General features: G+C 51.4%; 7 protein-coding genes across 7 annotated transcripts; 3 read left to right on the top strand and 4 right to left on the bottom strand.

The window, feature by feature from the left end:
• Positions 1-47: 47 nt before the first annotated feature.
• HD553DRAFT_329151 (O-sialoglycoprotein endopeptidase) lies at positions 48-1,783 on the bottom strand (the record flags this gene model as incomplete). The annotated part of the gene is made up of 8 exons (XM_046181908.1): positions 48-87; positions 188-286; positions 371-446; positions 553-845; positions 921-1,140; positions 1,218-1,319; positions 1,395-1,667; positions 1,735-1,783. The coding sequence occupies 8 exons, from the start codon at positions 1,781-1,783 to the stop codon at positions 48-50; spliced, it is 1,152 nt and encodes a 383-aa protein (XP_046035339.1).
• A 1,859-nt stretch (positions 1,784-3,642) lies between these two features.
• On the bottom strand, positions 3,643-4,553 carry HD553DRAFT_324851 (uncharacterized protein; the record flags this gene model as incomplete). Its single annotated transcript, XM_046181538.1, has 3 exons — positions 3,643-3,668; positions 3,718-3,868; positions 4,032-4,553. 3 exons carry the CDS (start codon positions 4,551-4,553, stop codon positions 3,643-3,645), a joined length of 699 nt encoding a protein of 232 aa, XP_046035340.1.
• Positions 4,554-6,324: 1,771 nt separating this feature from the next.
• On the top strand, positions 6,325-8,659 carry HD553DRAFT_350920 (uncharacterized protein). Its single transcript, XM_046183575.1, has 7 exons — positions 6,325-6,537; positions 6,679-6,796; positions 6,978-7,116; positions 7,265-7,467; positions 7,569-7,623; positions 7,789-7,987; positions 8,109-8,659. Exons 1-7 carry the CDS (start codon positions 6,491-6,493, stop codon positions 8,182-8,184), a joined length of 837 nt encoding a protein of 278 aa, XP_046035341.1. The 5' UTR covers positions 6,325-6,490; the 3' UTR covers positions 8,185-8,659.
• Positions 8,660-10,519: 1,860 nt separating this feature from the next.
• Positions 10,520-13,970, bottom strand: HD553DRAFT_313699 (putative divalent metal ion transporter). The gene is made up of 13 exons (XM_046180266.1): positions 13,305-13,970; positions 13,118-13,206; positions 12,817-13,042; positions 12,711-12,742; positions 12,541-12,644; positions 12,388-12,477; positions 12,276-12,324; positions 11,847-12,211; positions 11,611-11,779; positions 11,514-11,548; positions 11,368-11,445; positions 10,847-11,308; positions 10,520-10,776 (listed from the first exon to the last, which is right to left on the bottom strand). Exons 1-13 carry the CDS (start codon positions 13,637-13,639, stop codon positions 10,732-10,734), a joined length of 2,079 nt encoding a protein of 692 aa, XP_046035342.1. The 5' UTR covers positions 13,640-13,970; the 3' UTR covers positions 10,520-10,731.
• A 132-nt stretch (positions 13,971-14,102) lies between these two features.
• On the bottom strand, positions 14,103-20,096 carry HD553DRAFT_297597 (putative mismatch repair-related protein; the record flags this gene model as incomplete). The annotated part of the gene is made up of 21 exons (XM_046178550.1): positions 14,103-14,511; positions 14,593-14,727; positions 14,805-15,059; positions 15,122-15,173; positions 15,239-15,329; positions 15,398-15,488; positions 15,544-15,758; positions 15,822-15,973; positions 16,032-16,106; positions 16,181-16,335; positions 16,394-16,692; positions 16,753-16,889; positions 16,956-17,315; positions 17,389-17,701; positions 17,777-17,874; positions 17,934-18,023; positions 18,112-18,258; positions 18,343-18,695; positions 18,793-19,069; positions 19,221-19,386; positions 19,846-20,096. The coding sequence occupies 21 exons, from the start codon at positions 20,094-20,096 to the stop codon at positions 14,387-14,389; spliced, it is 3,837 nt and encodes a 1,278-aa protein (XP_046035343.1). The 3' UTR covers positions 14,103-14,386.
• A 517-nt stretch (positions 20,097-20,613) lies between these two features.
• On the top strand, positions 20,614-22,936 carry HD553DRAFT_59734 (mitochondrial FAD carrier protein). The gene is made up of 7 exons (XM_046184341.1): positions 20,614-20,971; positions 21,101-21,570; positions 21,713-21,801; positions 21,884-21,988; positions 22,094-22,287; positions 22,360-22,452; positions 22,529-22,936. The coding sequence occupies exons 1-7, from the start codon at positions 20,837-20,839 to the stop codon at positions 22,799-22,801; spliced, it is 1,359 nt and encodes a 452-aa protein (XP_046035344.1). The 5' UTR covers positions 20,614-20,836; the 3' UTR covers positions 22,802-22,936.
• Positions 22,937-22,973: 37 nt separating this feature from the next.
• Positions 22,974-24,318, top strand: HD553DRAFT_343325 (uncharacterized protein; the record flags this gene model as incomplete). The annotated part of the gene is made up of 3 exons (XM_046182864.1): positions 22,974-23,546; positions 23,607-24,019; positions 24,093-24,318. 3 exons carry the CDS (start codon positions 22,974-22,976, stop codon positions 24,316-24,318), a joined length of 1,212 nt encoding a protein of 403 aa, XP_046035345.1.
• Positions 24,319-24,801: the final 483 nt, after the last annotated feature.

Here is a 24,801-nt window from a genome sequence, read left to right on the forward strand (position 1 = left end):
TCATGATTACATGTTATAGTTCCGACTTAATCGACGGGTACAGATCCTCATGCTCTCCAAGTCACATGTACCGCGTCCGTCCGGTACCTACAACACAACAGAATCCACAAGGTGATCGAGTGAACAAGAAACGATCAGGTTCCTTCCTCACACGAGAGCGAAGTTGAAGAAGGCCTCGAGTACTCACCGTTGCGTGACCGTGCTCTTCTCGATGGGCGTCCGTTGACCCATCCTGTACGCCAATAATCCGGCCTGGGCGATCATGATCCCGTTATCGATGCAGAAGCTGCGAAACGCACAGCCAGAAAAGAAATTGCGTTTGAGTTTGCAATGCAGTGGGGTGATCGAAAGGGGGAAAGGCTGGGCTTACCTCTCATCCGTTGCGAATACCCTGCCGCCTCGTTCGGATGCCATGATGCCCATCATCTGTTGTAGCCGCTCGTTGCCTGTCGCCCGGAGGAAAAAACAGACCCGGAATGGTTGTTTGACCTTGTCAGCATCGTTGCCGCACCACATCCCGCAAGCAGACGACACCCCAAGATCCGAACTCACACCCAACTCCACCGACGATCAAAACATCCGCACTCCCTACATGTGCCATCGCCCTCTCCGTAATCTCTACCAACATCGCAAATGCCGTCTCTTGCAGCGTAAAACACAGGTCCTCTGTCGTTATCACGTCCTCTCCTTCCTCCTTGTACTTCTGCTGCTCCTCCAGGGTCTTGCTAGCGAGCGGTCCGATGAAGCGTTTGTCGTGCGTGTAACCTTCGGTTGCGGAGAGCAGGCCTGTTAGGGAGATGTCCATCCCTTTTGTCGCATAGGGGAGGGGTAGTAATCGTGTACCCCTGTTCCCACACAAGAATAGGACAGTCACAATCAGTCCGACGAACTTCTAGTGCAACCGTCTCCTCCCGACTCACCCTTTAGCGCTCTGTTCGATGTTATACCCCGGAGCAGGATCGTTCGGCAGCCCTACGACCCTCGCAAACCGGTCCAAACAGTTCCCCACGGCGATATCCAGCGTCTCCCCGAAGATCCTATACTTTTGCTGAGAGTAGGCGATGACCTGGGTGTTTCCTCCGGAGACGTAGAGGATGATAGGATTGTGGGATGCGGTGATGTGGCGGCCCATCTCGATGTCTGGCAGATAAGAGGGTCTTGTACCGGATCAGTCTGTGAGTTGGGTGGAAGGAGATAGAGGTAAGGGCGGAGCTTACGGCCGACACAGTGGTTGACGCCAACAAGCGGGATGTTGTAGAGCATACTGATGGTTCGTGCTACCAGTGCAACTGATTGCAGCGGTCCCCCCATACCGGGGCCTGCGATGATTACGAATGTCACTCTGATGTCAGCTCAAAAAGAACCGGTACCTCGTTGAGCCCCTCTTGACCCACCCTTGGTATATGCCACCACATCCACATCCTTCATCTCAATCCCAGCATCCTCTACAGCCTTCCGTATGACCGTCAAAGCCCACTGCTGATGATGCCTAGCCGTATCCGCGGGCAAGAACCCCTGTCCAGGCGGGGTCACGTAGGTGTGTCGAACGTTCGATAGGACCTTGACGACGTCCGCTGTCGATCCGTTCGGGCCGGGAGAGTGAGAGATGATCCCCGCACCGAACTTGTTGGCTGAACCTTCCAGGCCAAGACAGATGTATGGGCGGTCTGAACATAGGATAATAACGGGGATCGTCAGCTGAGTTTTTGTATAAGATTCGGTGGGTAAACCTACCGGCAGGCGGTAGAGGTGCCACCTTGCGTCGTTTCGTTTCGGCTACCATATTTCACGAGGGAGTGTATTTCTAAAGTTTACAAAGTTTGTTCCGAGAGCCGAAACGGGTTTCGATGTCGAGGTCGTGCATTCCTTACAAGGATCGATCGACTTTCCAGTCTCCGACCTATCTTGCCAATGTTCTGGAAATGTCAGGCTCGGGGCCCAAACCTTATTTTCACATATCGCTTTATGCATCACCCCACCGACAATCAATATCAGATCCTATTTTGGCTCTTAGCAGCATCCAAGAAAGAGAGAGTATGGGTATTACTGTTCTGTCACTACTAACAAGAGATTATCCGGTCATTTTCTGGTCTTCGTCAAGCGAAAATACGAAAACTGGGCAGCAAGCCGATCGACCCTGAATGCCTTGGAGAGCGACGTGGAGATAATACGAAATCAGCGCTTCGTAGATATCACCGTACCAACCTACAGGGAATCGGGATGGTAATATAGTCTTGCTAATCTCCTGAACGATATGTCGCGTCCAACAATCAGTACACGTGCAGCGTCACGTCCGAGATTGTGCCTCTCCGTCAAGCCATGAATACTACTGGTCCGTACTACGATAAGCGCGTATCTGGAATAGCATTCTCCCGTGGGTACTTCTTTGCCGATCGAAGCAAGCAGGGCTGACGCATGACTGGCCCCTGATTCTATTCGACAGGAAAGAGGCACGACGACCGATAGCGACTGTGAGATAGGAGCATATCCTTGAGCCTGGCTTGAAAAAAAAAACAGGTATGGGTCGTTCGGGCTGTCGACTTCGTCGCGACGATAATGAAGGTTATAGCCTCAGATACGTAATCAACAAGGTCGCATTACATTGTTCTATTGTTCCTCGTCTATGACCACCCCTTTGGTCATTTCGTACAGTTTGCAGAACGCGCGCAAAACTTTTGGTTTCCACATGAACAACTATCTCGAAGTCTGCCCAGAATGAGCAACACCGGCTTGAGTACAGGCTACCGCCAAGATACTCAGATCCTGTTGCTCCAAGCAGATCTCAGGGTCCATCGAAGCCAAGTGCTTGTTCAACTCATTCAAGTCTTTCCTCATGAGGTTCAAGTCATGGCTGTAGTTGGCACTAGTTGTTTCTCGAGTGCCCTTTCCACATCTCAAGAAGATGTAGAGGACCAGCGGAAGTTCACTGTACGGATAGGCTGCTTCGGCCTTAGCCTTGGCAAGTTCGAACTCAGCTTTGGCGCGTTCGGCTTTCTCTTCAGCAAGACGTGTGGCGGCCTCGTCGGATCGGCCTTCCGTCGCCTCAGGTTGTACTTCAGTGACGGTGGGCTGTGTCAAGGCTGAGTTCATGGCGTTGCAACACTCTGCATAAATCGCGTCGTTCTGTGTCTTTGCGTACTCAATAAGGTAGCTCAGAGCTCGATACCGGTTGTCGTCCACCTCAGTTGGAGCTATCGAGTAAGTATCCTGGAATTCCTCAACAGTGATGTCAGGAGCTTGAGAGGTTGCAATGAACATGATATCGTAACGCTGAGGGATGAGAACGACTTAAAAGGCGCGGGAGGTATGGTTGGGCCTCGCCTGACGTTCTGACTAGATTCTTGATGCCGCGTGGGCTAGCGCTTTATAGACGCATCAGTGGGAGGATATGAGAAGTTTCACTCGAGATGACGAGCGATGGTCTGGCGACTGTCCTTTCACGGTTTCATCTCCCGGATGCAGCAGATAGGGAGCTCGAGGATGACGTTCTACTTGACAACGCATATTGTTACTTTTATGGTAGGATGTGGCGCGGGCGTCCAAAGCTATGATCTGCTAGTACTCTTTGTGGGAGTCCTCGCCCAGCCGCTCGTATTCCCTCGAACAAGTGGCTATATGCGAAAGCCAATAACTACTGCGTCACTAAGCATAATCGAGACTGTTACCAGCTGTGCATCGCAGAGATCAATTGCTGTTTCATAGTCTCACAAGCCTAACTGGTTCGGTACCGGCCATGCCCCTGGGTCTCCATAATCGCGAAGTCCACATAATCTACTGCGACACAATCACTCATGGACAAAGGAGTCATCGTATCCCAGGGAACTCTAGCTCGGGACATTTTGGCAGATCGAGTAAATCGTTTCTCAGCCTGTTGTGCAGTACGGCACGATGCCGCCCGTATTCAGACTTATCTACATCTATCTGTTCGGATGCTATGCTGGCTACAAAGACCCTTCATCAAAGGTGAAGGGAGCATGCGAAATCCGATCTTCCTCTAGCTGTTCCTCTAGCCCTTCGTTCGAGTATTTAACTCTTCTCCACAGCTCGCAAAGGGCTTTATGTATTTCCAATGTCCAAATATAACCCTTGCTGATCTGCTTGGGATCGGCAACGCCCAGATGCAACCATGCATGAGCGATGAGTATCAACTCTGTCGCCTCCAACCGGATCCTTTCGGGCCGAATCTTGTCATTCAGGCCATACAGGAATTTGAAGACCGCATTCAGGCCATACAGGAATTTGAAGACCGCATTGTAGTTTGCTTTTGTGTTGGGAACCGATTTGATGCCTTGTGGAGTCTGTTTGCGCAGCGTCGTTTCCAAGATGAAGTAGATCGCCTTGTAAGGAGCTGTGTTTTCTGGAGACTGTTCTTCTGCGGAGGCCAAGCTTTTCGTAACAGCGTCTTCGGGAAGCCTTGAATCCCCATTTGCAGACATGATCATGCTGCTCAGGAATTCTGTCAATGGGGTGCTGAAGTTGAAGGGGTCTCTGTCGAAGACTTCCTCGAATTCATAACGAGAGATCGAAGATTCAGCTGAAGAGAACATGGACATATCGTGATGAGCTGTGTGGCGGTGTCGGTCTGAAATCGTCCTGATAGGCGGGGTCGATGCAAGGAGGATTGTGAGTCATATGTTGTGTGGTGGCCGATGCTCAATTTTTCTCGCCCCTCGATCCGCCACATTCCTCCTGCATGACTTCTGGGTCTTATACGTAGACAAGCAATAGTAGCAATTGCGAATGTCGGTATTCGCCACGGTACGAATCTCGCGCTCCTTTCAGGATCTTTGGCGCCATACTCATACAGGGAGTGCCGTGCTCTATGTCTCGCATCATATGACCAAGATTATCACACCATGATTGCGCGCATTGCGCGTGACTTAAGTAACCCTCGTCAAGACAATTATTGCAGTGAAACTTCTAATAGACTAGATGCATACGGAAAATCGTCTGATCACATGTTCGTGTCTAGCACGCTGACGTGCAAGTAAACGAAAACCTTCGCTTGATACAGACAAAGCTATAGACTTATCGTATCTAGCGGAATTGATTTGTGGTTCCTACCAAGGCGAGAACTGCCCGACCATGCATCATACTAACCTACTGGTATTTGTTTGCGTAGCAACGGGTCATGTAGTCTCCAACGACAGCGACGTTTCAAATTATCAGCAACAGATCTATCGGATTAGGGTTTGTTCATCTGGACTTGGTGGCACGAGGTCCGCTTCACCGTCCATCAGCCTGACCAGGTAAAGTACCCTTTATAATTCAACTGTTGTTTCTGCCACCTTGATAGAAGTCCCGTGAATGGCGGGTCTGCAGTGATGGCATCACTGAGCTCGAACAAGTATGCCTGCAGCCCACAGTCGCGACACATGATCTTGTACAGACAGTCAGGATGTAACTTGTTCACCTGAAACTGCTGGATGCTGTCAGTGACACAGTCGATCGCCTCCTTGAGATGCGACTGCTTGTTTTCACTGAACCTCAAGTGGGATATCCTGAATATTCTATGCGCCGCTTCAACTTGACAAGTTCCAGCCAGTTGCTGGTGCATGAGCTAAAGAGTGGCTAGACGTCAATCATTTGATATCGGCCATGCCAGGTTTTACTTATCTTCTTGTCTCGAGTACTTGCAGCCGCACTTGCATTGACACTGAAACCGATCCCAGTTCTCTTGGGCGCTTTGAGCAGGATGCTGAACCACTCTTTACAATCGGCTCTGCACACACAAGCGCTTTGTTAGCGATTTGCTAGGGCGCGTGTTCCGTCCAAGGCCGAATGTACCTGCAGATTCCCTCTTGGCATTTCTGGCCTCCAGAGTATGACCGCTACTAGCCCAGGTTGCGTCAGGATAGGCTGCGATTTCATCCAGCAGCTTGATGACGCGGTTACTGGGTATCGCGTGGGGGTTCCAAGGTAATTGCGCAGCGATCAGCCGCTCTTGTACTCTCTTCTCGCCGAAATTTCACTGTACAGTCAAGACCAGGCTTCACGATCCCCTCCCATAAATGTGGCCTCTTCATGACAAGTCGGGTCGATACGAGACAGACAATCACGCAATCAGATCGTGAAATCGCGTCACGCCATCGTTGACACTAGCTTTTTGGTCTTCGCCATCTTGACACCGCAAACCTATGGCTAGAGTTACAGTCGCGACCAGAATTACATGCGTAGAAACAGAACTGTCCTTGCGGGAAACCAGACCGAGTAGTTCTGAGCTCTCAAGCCGACATCTTCGTATACATTGTCGTCCCATGGACGTTTCAAGATATCGGACAAAGGATTAGAGTTTTGGTGACGTCATTTGCGTTTTGCATCCGCCATCCCTGTCTCCTTTGACCGGCCTCACTGCTCGTGACCTCGACAACACAACAAAGCAACCCTCGACCCTTTGCTTCTTCATCAACATCGACCTTAAAACCTCTTCAAGGTCTTCGACGAAGTCACCTTGACAATCTCACAACAACCGACAACTACTACATCAACCATGGCTGTCACCGACGGTCTCGCCATCAAGATCGTCAACATCGTCGTGTAAGCCCCTCATATCATCTCTCGTCGCGTCGAAAGCGTCGCGTTCTCTTCTTCTCTTTCTATGCTTTCGTAATGATGCTGATCAACTTGCTCCTCTTGTCTGTATGACTACTGCCTACAACTACGATCGCTGGATGATAGCTTCGCGGCCTTGTTGGGATCCAACATCTACTCGGTCGCCGGACCCGAAGACATCTACCGTTCAGGAAGGGAGACCTGGGTCACCCCGTCTTACTATGCCAACTATGTCTGGTCGCTCGTGAGTCATGCTCGGTTCCAGATCTCCAAGCCGGAGGTTCTGTGTACCATACTGATGCATCTGCTATCATCGCCACTGTCCGGCTCTTCGTCCACCTGTTTCCCCTCTGACACCGCACTACCTCACCTCACCCCATCTTGACGGCCTGATCCTACGGAAACGCGACCGGAACCACAAACAGATCCACCTCCTCCTCCTCTTCCTGATGTTCTACCAATTCACCGAACGGGGCAAACAGATGTTCGTGGATACCGTCCAATGGAGGTTCGCCCTCCTCGCGGTACTGAACCAGGCGTTCGTTTGGTTGTGGTACAAGCACTGTGAGTCCAGGTTCCTTTACAGATCATCCGTCTAGCTGGGGCCACAGTTTCCTTTATCCCGCCTGTCCAAGTATACTGAAATGACGTATCGTATCGTCTTCGCGTCCTACCCCTTTTTCTCCGGACATCGTCTTTTTCTGGCGAGCAGGGTACATCACCGCCTTCATCCTCTCCCTCCTCGTCAGCGCCACCGTCTCCCAAATCTACTACACCATCAAATCCTCTGAATCCCGTGGCCAAGAGACGATCGCCGACGAACTGCTCGTCCACACTCCCTTTTCGCTGTGGCACGGATGGAGTTTGGTCTTGGTCGTCTTGAGCGGGTTCGAGGCGTTCGGGAGGTCGGTGCACGTGAGTGCACCTTTTACTTTGAATTTCGACGATTCTGTGGACTGCGATACTGACAGTTTGACCGGCATCCTCTTTGCAATCCGTTGTCTTTTGTTTGGCAGTCTCACGGGGGACACACGGGCGCTTGGACGAAAGTATTCGTTTTCTTCGCTTTCCGTACGTCCGCTAGCATTCGAACGGCATTTGAGGTCTTGATGTCATAGTTACAGAAGACTGACCTACTGTCCTGTCTTTTTCATCTCATCTCGCACACCCTATCCTCATCTCTCTCCGGCTTGAAACCAACTTCTTCTGCAAATAACAACCGGACCCACCCCTTAGTCTTCCTCGAATCCACCGCTGCCGCCTACGCCTTCTCCTCTAGGGAAGGAGACCCCGCCGGAGCCGCCGTCATCGCGTTCTACCTCTTTGCCGTGTTTATGCACCAGACGGGTTCGGGGATCCACCACGACAAGTTTGTCAAATGGACCGCTTTGGTGTTCTTCATCCTCAGCTTGTTTGCAATCCTGAAGAGCGTCTAGTAAGTCGGTTCACCACGTCTTCGCGATCATCTCGGGCTCTGCTGGAATGTTCAGAAGGGATGGATACAGGTGACTAACTTGCGTTCTCGCTATCTGCGATTCTTTTTGACCTTCTCGCAGCGGGACGTTCAGGAAGGGAGGATCCTTGTTGCACGACGAGGAGAGGGCTCCTCTTATTCAGGGTTCTTCCGACTAAGTTCCCGTCGGATCCCCGGGGATCTAGGCCAATCGACCCTTTGTGTCTCGGGAAATCAGATTGATTTCGAATCGATCCTGGCTCTTCGGACATAGGGGTCGGAAGTTTGGTACCCTTGGATTTCATCTTGAACTACCACCTACATACATACACGACGACTCTTTTTCTCATGTCTACTTGCAACCTTCTCACTTGCCCTTCGAACGGAAACGGACTTCACCCGCATGGGTCCCGACTTTGCTTTTACTTTTTCTCTACCGCTATCTGCTCGGCAAGGATTTCAATGTAAACGACTCGTCCACGATGATGATGATGTACGACACGATAGGCGTGATTGCTTGTTACTTTTAGTAGGATAGTCTTATCTATTTATTTGATGCTTGTCTGGTCGATGTTCGAGATCACGATCGTTCATACTGTAACGGACCTGATACGGTCTGGCGTCTTCAATTTGTTTGTTTGCTCATCATACTAGTACTCTCCGCTTGGCTGCCTGCATTTCCGCGTTCTCGCCACTCGCTGCATTGTCAAGATAAAAAGTCTTGCCCTTGACCCAGACCGGTCATGAGCATTGAAAATCTACAATACGAGTACTAGGAGGGAATATTTCCAGCGCGCGCTTGACTCAAATTTGCAGAGGTTTGGATCGTCGCTGTGGCGTTATCGCACGCAGAGTTGATCCTTTCATGAAACTTAATTATGAGATGAGACGATCAGGAGGATGGGAGGGGAGATCATGGAGGCTCAAACGACCTCAGGGATTCCACAGGCTTGAGTGGGATCGTACGAAACACCCAGACAAGGTTTAATACGAACTTCAATCAAGCAGTAGCATGATCAGGGTATGATCTCTCGAAAGAAGTCGATTGGGTATACGAAAGCGATCAACTGACTGATCGACAAAGTTCCAGAAGCACGGAATAGGGGTGGTCCGAAGTATTGCGCCATCATGACACCGACGCATGCTGGCCAGAGTCTGCTCCCTATTATCCCTCTGTGGAATGTAGCGTGATTGACCCACACAAAGGAGTAGCTATTATATGAGGTGATTCGATGATTACATGGCTCGTCATCTTGCTTCCTGGATATCCTCTCTGGCGCGTACTAGTATATAGCAAGGCATCTCGAGATTGATCTTGAGGCTAATTTGAGGGGCAAGAGAAAGCTCACGCACAAACCAATACACTCTTCCTCTGTTGCCCCTCCTTTGGTGTCTTATCCAGCACATTCACCTACGCCGCTCCAACCAAATCAACGCAGCATGTCTTCTGAGACTTATCGACCATCCAGTTCCTTTTCTATGGGAGAAATCTCAGAACTCTTTTCCGAAGATGAGGATTACATGGAATCAAGCGTTTATGAGCTTTGTGCCTCCATGATGCTCTCTGCAGACGGAAAGGTCTCCGATGACCGGGTGATGAGCTACTACAATGCTGTTCCCAAAGAGCATCAAGAAGCAGCCCGCCCATATCAGTCAATCTACAGCATCTTACGAGCCATCAAGACTGGGAAGCGCTCAATCTTACCTGACTCAACACGCATCCCCGACACAACCGAGAACTTCGAGGCGGTCTTGGACTTTTTGACGAAGCTAAACACAAGGGTCACCCCGACTGAGGTCCAACTCACAACACAAGAGTTGAAAGTCGTGACCCGCAAGTGGTTAGCTGTAGGTGCTGTAGAGCCCGTACACCTATACATTGAGGGTTCCTCTTGGACTTTGAAACACTTCACAGCCTTTTGCAGGTTAGGGAGACGGTGGGATCTCGGCGCGGGTGAGCTTGAGCAACAAGCGAAGATGCAGGCGGAGGTATTTGCTGCTCTAGGATAGTACAGATTCGTGTAGTTGATCTGACGTTTGTATTTTTCGGTACCACGTCCTTGAGCATACTATGATTGTGCTCAAAGCAAGATCACATTTTCACGACTCGAATCCAGAGACGGCGTGGAACTGCGGGCCCCTACCAATATAAGGGGGTGACTGGCATACTCGATCTGTCTGTCCCTCGAGAAGAACGTGATCGCAGATCCCTCCTTTGCGGAACGAGAGTGTCAAAGAATTCTCGCTTATGGGGAGGGAGTAGATTCACGTCCTTTTTCTCTGAGAAAGTCAATCTCTCGCCGTGCCCTTATGTAGGTTTCCATCAAACGATACGATACCAATGACCTTAGCGCCGCGTTTTGTGACGGAGATGTTGCCACCCAACTTGCGACTGGTCTGACGCGATGTCCTAATCCAGCAGAATGTCGACATACAGGGGTCGCCGAATTGTCTTTGCCCCCTCGATTGGGGATCCATTTCATCTGAGTGCCTTTCCGAGAGTCTGGACTGAGGCCGCAATATAGTTACTCCTGTGACCGATTCCATAGAAGGCCACGCCTACGAGCTGAGATTTCCCAAATATGACTGCACCATACAGTATGAATTCCTATGCTATGCTATCAATTTACAAATCGTATTTTACAAGAAATTGTTCCTTGCTAGGTGGAGAAGGGTTCTTTTTCGTTCAAAGCCAGCTGAGCGACGTTACTAGAGGCTGGGTACACTTACTTGCCCATCATCAACATCAGCAAGACATAACAATTCGCGACCTGTAAAAGAGCGTCACATGAGTCAGCGCCTAAGGCCCGGAAAATTCCAGCGGAGTGCCTGCCAACTCACTGTTACGACAGCAAATAGCGCATAACCTAGGACCGTAACGATCCAATGAGACGTAAACGATTTGCTCTTGGGCGGTTGACCATCTGAAACGGAAGCCGCCTGGACTTCGCCTATCGACCGCTGCACGTCCTGCGTCTCTTGCAAGCCAGCCGCAGCTGCATCATCGATGGCCAACGCCGACGACTCGGGATCGACATCGTCGTTCCGGCCCAGACCCAATTGCCGACTTCGAGTCGACCTGCTTTCATGCTCCGAAGCGTCGGTGGGCGAGTTTCGGACCGTCATGACGTTCTTGTCCGCGCATATCCAAACGAGCGGGAAGACGACGAATGGCAAGACGACACTGAGGCAGACTTGAGATGCGACCAAGAGTTGATTGACTCCGGATCGGCCGACCGCCACCGCAACGATAACACTGGGAATGATCGAGATCGCTCTTGTGATAATTCGTCGGACGATGGGCTAAGAAGCGGACCAAGTCAGTGTCAAGTCGTTTTAGGCAGTAATCGAAGCCGACTCACGCTGGTTTTCCATTCAATGAATCCCTCACTGACGACGACACCAGCAAGAGTAGCGGTAATCGATGCGCTTTGACCAGACTAGGTGAAGAGAGTTTTATGTCAGTCCATAGATTCCTGGAGAGGCTTGCAGCATTCCATCGACATACGCAAAGTAGAGCCAACGCGAAGATGAAAGCGGCAGCTATACAGTACTTGAGATAATCAGCAATCTATAATGACCGTCTGGTCAAGGCCAAGATTCACCTTTACTGATCTGCTGTTTAATCAGATCATGAGCGGAGAACAGATCGGCATCCGCTCCAGCTTGTCGGATCGCTTCATTTCCGCCGTAGAAGAAGGCTGCCGAGGCGAGGATCAAGATGGCGCTGTTGATAGTCACAGCGAATCCGAGAAGCGAAAGCGTCGTGTCGATCTACCGTGACAAGAAGAACAACCGAGTCAGGGGACGGCTTCCATGCAGGATCGACCTCGTTGCTTACCGTAGAATGCGCGATCGATACCGTGACGTATTTGACCCGGTCAAACGCCTTGATTTCGGCTTCATACCGCACCCTCTCATTCTCCCACTTGGCTTCGGCTTCTTGTTCCTCCTTAGTCAGCTCCCTGTCATCCGTATCAGTCTCGGCCTCCATGGGCGGAGTCGAGTTGACCTGACGTTGCATCCATTTCGCAGGCAAAACAGAAGACCAGTCTTGTTTAGGAAGGCCGTTGGCGCGAATCCGGTTGAATACGGTGATAAGGCCTTCTTTTTCGGCTCGATCTTGAGGAGGAACCGGAGCTGTATCCAGCCGATCTACCGTAGCGAGATGCGAGCCAAGGAAGAGCCCGTGTGGCATGACCGTGGCTGCTCAAGAGGGAGTACGTTTCAGTTGACCAGGCGCAACGCGAAGGAGTTGTTCGACAATTACCTCCGATGATCCCAACCGCCACATACAAGGCGTCCGATTGTACGATCGTCTGTTTAACAGATACACCAACCCGTCAGTCTCCAGCACATATTATCAGGACGTGAAGACTCACGCTCGACGGGACGTAACCGTAAAACACATCGCCCCACTGTGGTTTTATCTGGACCAACAAGATGATAAAGCAGACAAACACACACAAGACCTGTAAATGCACTTATCAGCACCGATCGGATCAACCTAAAGAGGATTTAGCGGGAGGACTCACGAGGCAGACGATCAGGATCTCAAAAGCCATCATTCCCTTTCTACCTCTTTCGGGCCTTTGGAAGAAGGCCAGTACGACGAGGACGTCCACAGCCGTCAAGAGCACTATGATCAGGCCAGCAAGATCAGCGGTCATCCGTACACTCGAACACCCCGGGGAAGCAGGCTCACCTCCTGCATACAGAGGCAATTTCGGGAAGATACTTTATTTGAAAGGCCAGCAAAATATTATCAGTAACATCTATCATACAAGCTTCCATATCGCCCTCGGACTTACAGATTCAGCGCAATAGCGCTCCCCAACAACTCCGCCAGATCCGTAGCGATAATAGCCACCTCTGCCAATCCATAAAGGACATAGAGTCCTCCCATGACCAAATTCCTCCTCCACTTGTACGGGGAAACCTTCGGATGATCCCTCATACGGAGAAAGAGTGCTCTTATTTGCGCTGGGAGGGATTTCGAGGTGGCTATCCCCAGGCGGAGGGAGAGGACTTGGAGGACTGTTTGTCGTTACCGGCACATAAGGGAGAGTGAGCTTTGGTCGATGTATTGTTTGAGCTTTGAGAATGACTCACGAGCTGCGCCGAGTCCAGCTAGGAGGATGACGAATAGGAGCTTATACCCGAATTCGGATCCTGCTTGTAAATCGACTGTCCAATTTCCTCTACGAAGCGAGATAAGCGAGGCATATCATAATCCGGTCAGTCCCGACTTATCCCTCTTCCCGCCCAGGCTTTGAAGTGTATCCTCAGTTAGACTCACGGATCGAAATAAGCTACGCTACTGACCAATCCCGGTCCGACAAACTTGAGGTGCCGGACGAGTACGAACCCGACCTTCCTAATCCCCGTCGGGGCACGCGGGACTACAGGCGCATTCACGCTCGACTCGAGATTTCTGCTCGAGAACGAGGTACTGGTAACCCCAGACCCGTTGGTAGGTCGTCTCGATAACGTCGGTACCGGGTGAGCCGAGAGGGAGGCCTTGATATCTTGTTCCGTCTCTAGATGGGTGGTGTTGTTGATAGCTTCGCGAGGTATAGCCGGTAAGATGGAAAGCTCGTGGTCCTCCTCTTGTGGGAGAGTCTTGTTCGACATATTGGAAATAGGGATCTGTTCTTTGATCCCTATCTTGTAATGACTGTTTACTTTCTTGTTAATGTTGTTATATTCCTGATTATGTTGTTATAGAGCTTGAACTTCCGGTTACTAATCACTATCGATGTTGTTGTATTATTGTTGTCGATTTCCAGTCGGACGGTCAAGAAGGCTATTTGAAGCTGACAGTGATTGCCAGAAAGAGGTATATCAAACCTATCCTCTGAGGTTATAAGTGACGTGCAACCAGACTGGGCTCCTGGGGGTACGACGATGGGAGGCTATGTCTATTCAGGTTACTGACACCAAAGAGTCCTCAGTCATTTATAAGGTTGTTTGCGTTTGCCCGCAGCGAGTGAGACCACCCCTCCCCGAATAGCTCGATGGTCCTTCAAATTGCCTCCGCGTCTTCGGTCGATCCCGCTTCCTCTCTGAAATGCTTCCGCCGAGCATCCCCGATCTGGCCTAATGATAATTCTTCTGATCTGTTGATCTCTTGCTCGTGCTCGACTAACTATGGTGTATGGCATGTATGGGCTCTACAAAGACATTAGTACATCGGTTGTGAAACATTGCGAATACGTTCGATATGATCGTGAAAAGTTACATTTTCTCGACTGCAGGCACCATAGGCAGAGCGTGCATTCGAGAACCGCCTCTGAGGCTGATTGGTCGCATTGGTCGGCTCCTGCCTCCTATCGTATGTATAATTCTGGTTCGTAAAGTGTTTGTATATGGGTTCCGCCTTCACGCGGCAGATTTGATGCTACGACGAATAACGTCCAGCTGAGCGGAAAGGTCCGCGAGTTTCATATTATCCTCCTGAAGCGCCTTGTTTTTGGGATCGCACACGTTGACGAGGAAAGCGAAGTCTACATCCGAGCCACAAAAAATCTCTTAGCAAGTGAAAACCCTTGGGAGGGTCAACGTCAACGTCAACATCGTGAACGCACCTGCTTGAGCGATCGAGGAGAGTTTCGATCTCCTCCTCCTAGCCAGCTTTTCCTGCAAGTCCGCAAAGAACTCCTTTGATACAGATTCTGCCCTGGTGACGATCGAATCTGGTACGCCGGCCAGATGGGCGACATCTAGGACGAACAGAACTCGATGTTCAGCATCTCCTTCGAAATTTCCACAGATGGCAAGACAAGGCATCGACACTCACGGGTACCGAAACTGCTCTCCGCCACCCCATCGATCAACTTGTACATGGGTATCACCTCCCGCTTCTCATCATTGACCTGGGTTTGCATGTGTTGACATCTCACATTGGGATGAGGTTCCGGGTAAAGATAAGCCTCGGTCAACATGTGGTAATGGGTGCTGAAAAAGCCGATGGGTAGGGTGTGCGTGGCGAGTTGATGGAGGATGGCTTCGGCCAAGCTTTGTCCGTCGAAAGTAGCGGTCCCTCGACCGAGTTCTAATCGGGAAACAGGATGTTAGATGGGCAAGCAGGTCTGCATACTAGGTTTACGTGCTCACCATCGAGGATGGTCATGGCTTTCGGACCAGCTTCGGTGAGAATTTTCTTTGCCTGATAATGGATGGGAAAAATCAGTCAGCCATTTGAGTTTCCGGTAAGTCAGGCCACGATCTCACCTCATCCATCTCTACGGCAAAAGTAGATCGGCCGGAAAAGATGGCGTCGTATGCACCCATTCGGGTCGCGATTCGGTCGACGGGAGAGATTCTGTATCGCATCCAGAGCAAACCGATTGAGTTCGAGGATCACTTGAAGAGAAACCGTAGATAGCTTACACGGCTTTCGCTGCGGGTACGAAGCATCCAAGTTGACAGAGAATGATTCCCATCGCGGTCGATCGCATCAAAGTAGATTTACCAGCGGTATCTGACGGCAACATGTGTCAGAAAAAGTGATCTCGCGCAGAAACGACGCAACTTACTAGGGCCTGTAAGGAGCACTTGCCGCGCAACATCCCCGCCCAGCTTGATATCATTGGCGATAAAGTCGGTTCTCAATGACATGCAAGGGTGTCGGAGATCTTCAAAGTCGATGTAAGCGCTATCTGAAGCGACGATTTCAGGTCGGACCTTGGGCTCGTCCATGTCGGCGGACGACTTCGCGAGTGACAATAAGCAGTCGGTCTCGGCAAAGATACTGCAACATGGATAGATCAGTCTTTCGAAAGTCGAGCGTCGAGTCGAGTACCACGACGCTCACCGGACGGCTTTAAGCCAGGTATCCCGGTCTTTGTCAAACTCCGCCATCAGGGTACCGTAAAATTCCGCAAAGGCGATCTTTCTAGTTTCTCTAGCTTCTTGAACCTCACGAATGAGGGGCAAGGTTTTAGGGGTGACATAGCGCGAGAAGGCCTACAGGAAAATCCTCTAAGTATGCGCAGGGTCTCCTTTGAATTTGTGCTGAGCTCACCTTGGTGCCAGAAGTTTTTGTCCAATTGGCAGGGGCGGAAAACCCGTTGGCAGGTGCCTGGATGTGGTAGATTTCCTGAGATACGCAGACAGATACTCTCAGTCTGCATGTCATCCACACATGGGAAAGAACGCGCCGACTAAACTGACCTTCTGACCCTGAGCCGAATGCCAATACGTCAAAGATTTACACTTCGTCTGAGACTTGTAAGCTTCAAGCGCTTCATCAAGAGCTTCCTCCGCAGCGTCGACCGCGTCTGCGGCCTCGTCACAGACAGAACTCGCTCCCCTAGAAGGAATGATGACTGGGAAGGCCGGACGATAAGCCAACGCCTATCTCACGGTATGGTTTCCTCGACTCACCGCCGTCCGTCAGGGTATACATCGCTTGAATATGTCCCATGTATTGGGCCAGATCGGGAGACGATCTGATCAGCTGACCGGTACTGCTGCCATCGAAACCATCGGTCATTTCTGCAAGCCGCGCGAAACCGGTCGAGATGCGTTTGAAGGCGTCCAGCACTTTCAGGAAATCGCCCTGCTTGCATCGTCCAGCGTGTATCCGCGAGATCAGTCGCTCGAGATCAGGGACGCCGCTCGCCATCTTGCTGAATCGTTCGCTGAATTGGGGGTTGTTCATGAGGTCTTGTACCGCATCCAGCCTATAGAAGCGTTGTTGAGCCCTGGTCCATCGCTTAGCGATCCATACGTGGTATGCTTACCTGGCGTTGATGGCGTCCACCTCCCGGAGCGGCACTGTCAGCCACAAGCGGAACAATCGTTTGCCGAACGGAGTGATACACCTCTGCAATAGTTGCAAAAGGGTACCGTCGCTCCCTCCCTCGTTATTGAGCAAAATCTAATGGCATCATGGTGCTATTAGCGATGAACATCAGGGCCGACGGTCTGTCGCGAGCGAACTCACCTCGAGATGGCTCAATGTTTGCCCATCCAACACCATACCCTCCCCCTTTCGAATCGGATCATAGATGTTGAAGCTCTTCTGACTGAGCAAGTCGTTGGCCATGTTGAGACTCTGGAGGTAGAACATCATTCCGCCAAGCGCTTCGATCGCCAAGTCCTGACGTTGTTCCACCATCTCGGTGATGGCGGTCGGGACTTCGGCGTTTTCGGCGTTTTCTGATATGCTACTGAAAAAGTCGCTCAATTTGATGACAGTCGCGTCGAAGGATAGGAACTCAGTCTCCGGCCGGAGCGAGACCCAGGTCGTATTCATAGGTAAGGAGTTGCGCAAAAGCCGAGATGTCGAGGTGGTGAGGTTGCCCTGATACAGGATAAAAACGACAAGTTTAGCTGATATAGGAGTGAATCACCTGATTTTGCGACCCGAGACCCACCTTTTCGTGCAGCAATTCCTTGATCCTCAACTGCCTCGTAAGCGTCTCCAACCTCGTCGCCACATTGTCATCCTCCCACGAGCTGAGTTCGAATTGTCCTGTCGCAGCGTCCAGTACGCAAACGCCATACGTCGCCCTGAGACCGTCTTCCGATCTGCCTTCCTTGATGGCAACACAGTGGGACGCTTCCTCCTCTGTCAAAAAGGCCTCGTCCACCACGGTTCCATTCGTAAGGACGCTGGCCAGTTCTCTTCGTACGATCCCATCTCCTTTCGCCGGTTTGCCCGCTTTCGCCTTGTTTCGCATCTCCATCCTGATTATAGCAAATATGATTAGTATGACATCAGTACCGCGACTTCGCATGTTCACGCCTGCAAGCTCGACTCACCCGATAGCCGTCTCTGCCTGTTCCACCTTGCCGACCTTGTACCCGGCAGCGAGGAACTTGGCAGCCCAGAAATCAAAGCTGGCTTCCGGTACACCGACCTAGCAGAGCCGCAACGCCGTCAGCAAGCGTTCTTACATCGGGAAAGGGATGGACTGACCATCTTCATCTTCACCCGATCCGTAAGTTTCAGGTCAAACTCGGCATGTCCAATCTCTGCGTCATTCTCGTACAACTCGTAAAATTTTCCCTGCGTTCGCGAAAACAAACGAACGTTTCACCTCATCAGCTTGTTAATTTGATGTAATACTTCGGCGCGACGCAAAGCCTGAGCGTACCTTTTGGAAGAACAACACCGTATCAAAGTGATTCTGCTTGATCTCCCAAAATTGCTTTTCAAACGGCGAAAACGTCGCCCAGGCCTTGCTAGGGATGAACACCGTCCTCGGGTCATACTCGGGATCGCCCGGGCGATTCTTCTCTTTCTGCAAAGTATACCATTGTCGGCCTCATCAGCGTCGAGTCGTGAATGTCAACAATGGCCAAAGAGCTGAACTATCGTGACTCACGTCCCGCAGATCCTTCAAAAACTCGAAACAGTCCTCCTCGGCCCTCTTCTTCTCCTTGGCCTCCAACCGACTCCTCTCTGCTTGCGTCAAGAACCCTCCCGATCCACCTCCTCCAGCCGAATTCAATCCGGACCTTTTACCCGCAGACTTGTTACTGCCGTTCCCGAGCGGTCGTACGGGAGGCCGGGTCGGAGTCTTTTGCGTGTTTGTGGAAGAAGAGGAGGGGTCGTAAGTGAATTGCGAAGCCCGGGAAGATTCCCCCGCTTTGGTAATGAGACGGGAGGTAGAGGGAGGAGGTTTCTTGGTCGTCTTGCTCGAAACGGGCGTCTTCTCGAACTCGTCCATCGCCGCGGCTAAAACGTCCCTCCAGATCAAAAGCATGAATCAGCTCAAAAGGTTCAGATTTCCGAAAGGGAGACAACCTGTCCGGTCCCAAAACCGCCGACTTACCGAGCGCCTCGTCCCCAAAATCAAAGCCATCATCCATCATCTCAAACTCGTCCTCATCTTCCTCCCCACCCGGCCCCGCACCTTCACTGATATCCATCTCGAACTCATCATCATCACCCCCTTTCCCCTTTTTGGTTTTCTGCTTCTTGGCTTGTTGTAGTTTCCCCTTTGCTCTGGATCTTCCTACCACGGATCCCGAAGAATCAGAACCTGCATCTTCGGGTTCGGAATCCGTCTCCGCGTAGACGACTTTGCGTTTCGTCGATTGTCTTCGAGCCTACGATAATGGTGATCCGTGATCGCGATCGGTGATCAGGACGCGAACACGACATATATGAGCCTCGACGTCAGCATAACCGGAAGACATGACCTAACGTCGACCGGTATCGACTATACAAGGCGAAATACGGAATGAGAAAAAGACTTACAGTCACCTTGATCGGAGAATCTTCCTCTTCACCACCCATCATATCCATCTCCACATCATCCGTCTTCACAACCTTCTCACTTGAAGTGGTAGCACCTTTGGACGTCGGCTTCGAAATCGACTTCGAACTCTCCGTCTCCGGCAGGTCCTCCAACTCGCTCAACGGGCTCGACGATCCAGCTCCGACTGATGTTTTGCTAGCACTACTACTAGGCCCGGATGTGATCGAGGGTTTGGCTTTGAATTGAGGGACTAGTGGTGTAAAGCCTTTGGGTTTCGAAGCTGTTGGTGTCGATGTCGGTGTCAAACCGGATGCTGAGCCTGCTGGTTTCGTAGGCCCAGCCATAAGAGTCGTGCTGGCCTTAGGGGTCGCGGCGAAAACGTCCTCCTCCTCCTCTTTGTTGTCGTTATCATGATCATGATCGAAGGTGTCGAGATCGAGATCGACGTCCATGCTCGTATCCATAGTCAAATCCATACTGAGATCCACACTGGTATCCGGGTCGATCTCGATCGGTTCTCCTTCAACCCTGATCGACTGCGAAGAACCGAGCTTCTTCTCCTTCGTCTCATCGCTCGGAGTCCGGACGAGACCTCTGCTCTTTCCCTTGTTCCCCAAGGGCGACTCCTGTGCTTGTGCTTGTGCTTGTTGTTGGAGGACGTCCGAATTGGATCCGGTCCTAGAGACGCTCTGTTTAGTCTTAGATCCAGCTACTGTTCTGCTGGAAGTGCCCAACGTAGGTGTCTTCGGAGCGGGACGGGAGCTGGAGCTGGGGGTATTAGGTTTAGATTGAGATCCTCCCGGAGTGGGCTTGTTGAAGAACCCTAACAAGGTGGTCTGACGGCCCGCCGAAGTGGGCGTCGAGCTGGGTGGCATGGTGGTTCGGAGGCTTTATGTAGCTATGTGAGGTTCAGCTACTGAAGGCGATGTATATAGGAAATGAGGGGAGCGAAGGACTATAGTAGTTCTGATATTTTGATCACGGTTCATCAACCTATCTGATCATCCCGCAACCTCAGTCGAGGTCGCGTTCGAATCGCGTCGACGCGTTCAGACGCGCTAAAGCTAAATGAGAAGAGGATATGGGATGGGATGTGGATGACGGCCTCCGACCGAGATACCAGCAAGCCGACATTTCTCCTCCTGGATATCTGCATCAAACAGAGCAGCAGGTCAACAGCCAACAGGGTCTATCGTATGAGAGCGCTCGGTGGACGACCGGATTTGATTCGAGGTATCGAGCGGTAAATCGCATGACATACAGCTGACGGCTCGGTCACGTGACCTCGATAACCCTAGCGACGAGATGCCGTCACCCTGATTTGACGGGGCCGAGCGGATGTTCTGACGGATATTTCCATGAATTCATAAGTTCTGAATATATTTCGATCGAGTGCGACTGTCCTGGCATCTCATCACCTCGAGCAAGTAAACTGGGATATAAGGATATAAATCAGCGAAGTAAACATCAGCTGCAGCATCCATAGACCGTCTTTAACAGCGTCAAGAACAAGTAGTTGCTTGGTGAACAAATATAGAGATCGAGCCGCTTCAGGCATCTTCGCACAACCACAAAGGCAGCACAACCAGCACGGGATCACGCTTCATCGATTACCATGCCATCTTCAAACTCAACAAGAGCTACAGCGAGTAACGAGACAAATGCCGGTACCACCTCCTCATCAACCACGGCGGTCCCTACCCGACCGCCTAACATCCAATACCCCGCCTTGTTCGGTGACGCATCGATCGTAAGCCCTGACATGGACCCCTGGGCCGACACTTTAACACTACACTCAAGCTGAACCCCGCATCTCATCCTAACTTTTCCTTACATTACACGCTCATCTCTCAAACTCACTGGTATATACTTCTGGTAGGACCACGCCGTAGCGGGTTTAGGAGCCGGGACGATAGCCACCCTAGTTATGCATCCTCTCGACCTAGTCAAGGTTAGGTTTCAGTTGGCGACTACGCCTTTGGCGAGCACGAGCACGAGCATGAGCTCCGGGATGGGATCTTCTTCGTCAGGATCGGCATCGGCATCGACATCGACCTCAGCATCGTCAATACGTACCAGCACAAACCCTTTTCCTGCATCAACATCAACATCAATACCTTCGACATCATCATCATCAACAATATCAACACCCTCAACCTCAACCTCAACCTCAACCTCAACCTCAATCTTGAACTCAAGAGCAAACCCCAGCTCGAAACCTCGACTAGGAACAGCCGTCTACTCAGCCCTCAGGGATGCAGTGAAACAAGACGGTCCGTCCGGCCTATACCGCGGTTTGGTACCGAACTTGGTCGGGGGAGCGAGTAGCTGGGGGTTATATTTCCTCTTGTAAGTCCAGGGTTGGGTTCTTCTTTCTTTCTTTTTTCGACCTAGACAGCGAGGAAGACAAAGATAAAGTAAAGAGCATGGGTTTGCGAAGGGAGTGGGGGCTGACGAAGATGTTATCGGTATGGGTCGTCGGATGGAACAGCTACAACATCCTGAAAAAACAGATGCAAGGCGGAGATCCGAACTACGTAACCTCGCCTTCCCAGCACCTGCTCGCCGCAGCGGAAGCCAGTCAGTCCAAAGCATCTCCCCCACATCACGATCTTAGCTTGTACTGTTCGCTGACGAGAACCTGCTGGGGATCGGGATCTAGGCGCGATCACGGCCATGTTGACGAACCCGATTTGGGTGGTCAAGACGAGGGTGTTTGCCAGTAGCAAGAATTCAGAGGCGGGTCGGGCTTATCGGGGATTATGGCGTACGTCCCTGGTTATCTTACGGAGTCGACTTTGAGAGGAATGACAAGCTCACAGCGATTCGAATCCGATCTCGATTTCTTTTGTTTTGGGTTTCTATCTGGTAGACGGCCTGACCTCGATATACCGCACCGAAGGTATCCGAGGACTGTACCGAGGATCCCTCTTGGCGCTCGTCGGCGTATCAAACGGGTCGATCCAATTTGCTACGTACGAGGAGATCAAGACGAGACGGGCTGCGATCAAGCGGAGAGCGATCGAGCGGGAAGGGAGGGTTTGGGGGAGGGGGGATGAGAAGTTGGTGAGTCCGCGATCGGCTATATTACGGTCGTGACGTGCAATATGTGCTGATCATTACTGTGGGTGCTGGTAGTCGAATATGGAGTACATCTTGGCTAGTGGGAGTTCGAAATTGGTCGCCATCGCCTTGACCTACCCTTACCAGGTCGTACGAGCGCGAATACAGGCAAGTCCCCTTCGCTTCTCCCCTCTCACAAAGTCGACGATGATCTAATTCCCATGCCTACCATCCGCCTCGATAGAACGCCGCCACTTCGGACCTCTACCCAAACATCCCAAAGACCATCTCTCGGACGTTCCGACAAGAAGGTCTCCGAGCGTTTTACAAGGGTCTGGGAACGAACGCGTTGAGGATCTTGCCGGGGACGTGTACGACGTTTGTGGTGTACGAGAACCTGGTGTGGGGATTCCGAGGGATAGCGGATTGGAGGCAGCAGGGAGCTGACGGGGGTACGGCGGATGGGGAGGTCTTGGTCGGAGGTGTTGGGACGGACGGGGCGATTGTAAAGAGTTGATGTGGGGGGTCAATCGGGATGACGTCACGCCTCATTGTTATCGTCACGTGATATGAGGGATGGTTGCTTGATCGATCTACTCTTGGCTGGGGTCGATCAGTAGAACATGACTACCTATTCTCATGCTCGATCGTTGACACATATCACGTCTACCTCGATACCAACAAGCACCATGTCTAAACGGACTCTGGATGCATTCTTTGCGGCACCCAAGCCGAAAAAGCAGAAGAAGAGCGGGCTCTACAAAGAGGACAGCAAGGGCGTGATCGAACTCGAGCCGTCCCCATCGCCATCGCCATCGCCATCCCCATTACCGGTTGTGGTGACGAGCAAGGAGACCATCGAGATCGTCTCGGACGATGACGAGATTGCCGTGGTGTCAGAGACGAAGGCCGTCAAATCTACGTCGGTGGCAGCTCCTGTCATCCTGACGAACACCGGCTTTGCCATCGCCGCTCCTGACCGGGACACCTCGCCGAGCGGACCTCCTTCGATTCATCCGACATACCCCTTTCCCATCCCTTCACTACCTCGGCACCTCCTGGAAAGCATGCAACCTTCTAAAGAGCCTCGCGCTATTAACGATGGAATCGACCTGGACTTGCTCTGTTACGAGCCGTATATGGCATCGAGCTTGGCGAGGGATTACGGAGAGTTCTTAAGGCGGGAACTGCCTTTCTACCGTGTTCAGTACAAGATCAACCGGTTTGGCAAGGAAACAGAGATCAACACCCCTCGATACACTGTGAGTTCTCCATCTCTCACCGAGCATAAAGTCGATGCTCATAACGGACCCGGTTCATAGACCGTCTTCGGGATCGACGATACGTCCCGTTTCTCACCTGACGGTCAGATCCTCGACGCTCGAACCGGAAAACCATCCCCAGCCAACAAATACAAGACCTGCCGCCCTCGCCCCATCCCCCAATGTCTCCAATCCCTACTGGACGCCACCTCGGAATGCACCAACACCTCGTACAACTTCGCCCTCGTAAACTACTACGCCTCGGGGCAAGACTCGATCTCGTTCCATTCGGACGACGAACACTTCTTGGAAAAAGAGCCCGCAATCGCTAGTTTCAGCTTCTTAGGGGCGAGGGATTTCTTGCTCAAACATAAACCTATGAAAGAACAAGGACAGCCGGTGGAAGGTGCCAAGAAGGGGGAGGACAAGCCGATGAAGTTCAACTTGACGAGCGGGACATTGATCCTCATGCGGTAAGCCGCTTTTGGTGTCTTAGTGAGAGCCACCGAGCGAAGCTGATTGAAATTGTGGACGATGTTGTTGCAGCGGAAAGACCCAATCGAATTGGCTCCACTCGATCCCTAAGCGAGCGTCGAACGGGGTCCGAGCACCAGCCATCCAAGGGAGAATCAACATCACCTTTAGGAAGAACATGACGGCGGCAGGGACTGAGAACTATTATCGGTATAATGTTGGGACGGGTCCGGTTTGGAAGTGGGACGAAAAGAAGAAGGAGATGAAGCTGCATGTAGCCGATACGTCCGACATTTGACAAGATTTACATCGCGAGAGATACATTGCACCGAATTTACATTGCCAGTATTCAGGTCGGTGTAGCTGCAATTGAAGACGGTTCCCCGGACTGCGGATCATTTAAGTGATATCCAGATTTACCATTTCGCAGGGTATCTGAATACGGAGATAGGCAGTAAAGCGTGGCGTGATGGTTCGTCGTACTTTCGGCAAACATTCCGCCTGACTCAACACTGATCTTGCACATAGCACGCGGTGCGGCGAGGACGAAAAGAGGCTACACATAGCACAAGGCGCTGCTGCGGGTGTTTTCTACTTGCTGGCTACCGGCTGTGGGAGAATGTTTCCATGGTTGAGGTCAACGAGATTGTCGACCGATATATACTCCGCGTCCGATCGAATGCGTACTCGCAGTGGCAAAAGGCTCACAAGCGAATAGCTTGACGAATGTTGAAGCACTAGGAGCCGAATTGTTATAAGATAGCCTTGTGTCCTAGCGAGA

This window comes from Filobasidium floriforme (assembly GCF_021052385.1).
Source record: "Filobasidium floriforme strain CBS 6241 chromosome Unknown HD553scaffold_15, whole genome shotgun sequence".
Taxonomy (NCBI): domain Eukaryota; kingdom Fungi; phylum Basidiomycota; class Tremellomycetes; order Filobasidiales; family Filobasidiaceae; genus Filobasidium; species Filobasidium floriforme.

Bases quoted from the DNA above. Each gene is read 5' to 3' on its own strand.
- HD553DRAFT_350920 (XM_046183575.1), top strand. From the start codon at position 6,491: ATGGCTGTCACCGACGGTCTCGCCATCAAGATCGTCAACATCGTCGT. The intron at 7,624-7,788 runs GTACGTCCGCTA...CCCACCCCTTAG, and splicing joins ATTCGTTTTCTTCGCTTTCC to TCTTCCTCGAATCCACCGCT. The intron at 7,988-8,108 runs GTAAGTCGGTTC...ACCTTCTCGCAG, and splicing joins GCAATCCTGAAGAGCGTCTA to CGGGACGTTCAGGAAGGGAG.
- HD553DRAFT_313699 (XM_046180266.1), bottom strand. From the start codon at position 13,639: ATGTCGAACAAGACTCTCCCACAAGAGGAGGACCACGAGCTTTCCATC. The intron at 13,043-13,117 runs GTGAGTCATTCT...AACGACAAACAG, and splicing joins AGCTGGACTCGGCGCAGCTC to TCCTCCAAGTCCTCTCCCTC. The intron at 11,549-11,610 runs GTGAATCTTGGC...AGTACTGTATAG, and splicing joins TAAACAGCAGATCAGTAAAG to CTGCCGCTTTCATCTTCGCG.
- HD553DRAFT_59734 (XM_046184341.1), top strand. From the start codon at position 20,837: ATGCCATCTTCAAACTCAACAAGAGCTACAGCGAGTAACGAGACAAAT. The intron at 21,989-22,093 runs GTACGTCCCTGG...TCTATCTGGTAG, and splicing joins GGCTTATCGGGGATTATGGC to ACGGCCTGACCTCGATATAC. The intron at 22,453-22,528 runs GCAAGTCCCCTT...CCGCCTCGATAG, and splicing joins TCGTACGAGCGCGAATACAG to AACGCCGCCACTTCGGACCT.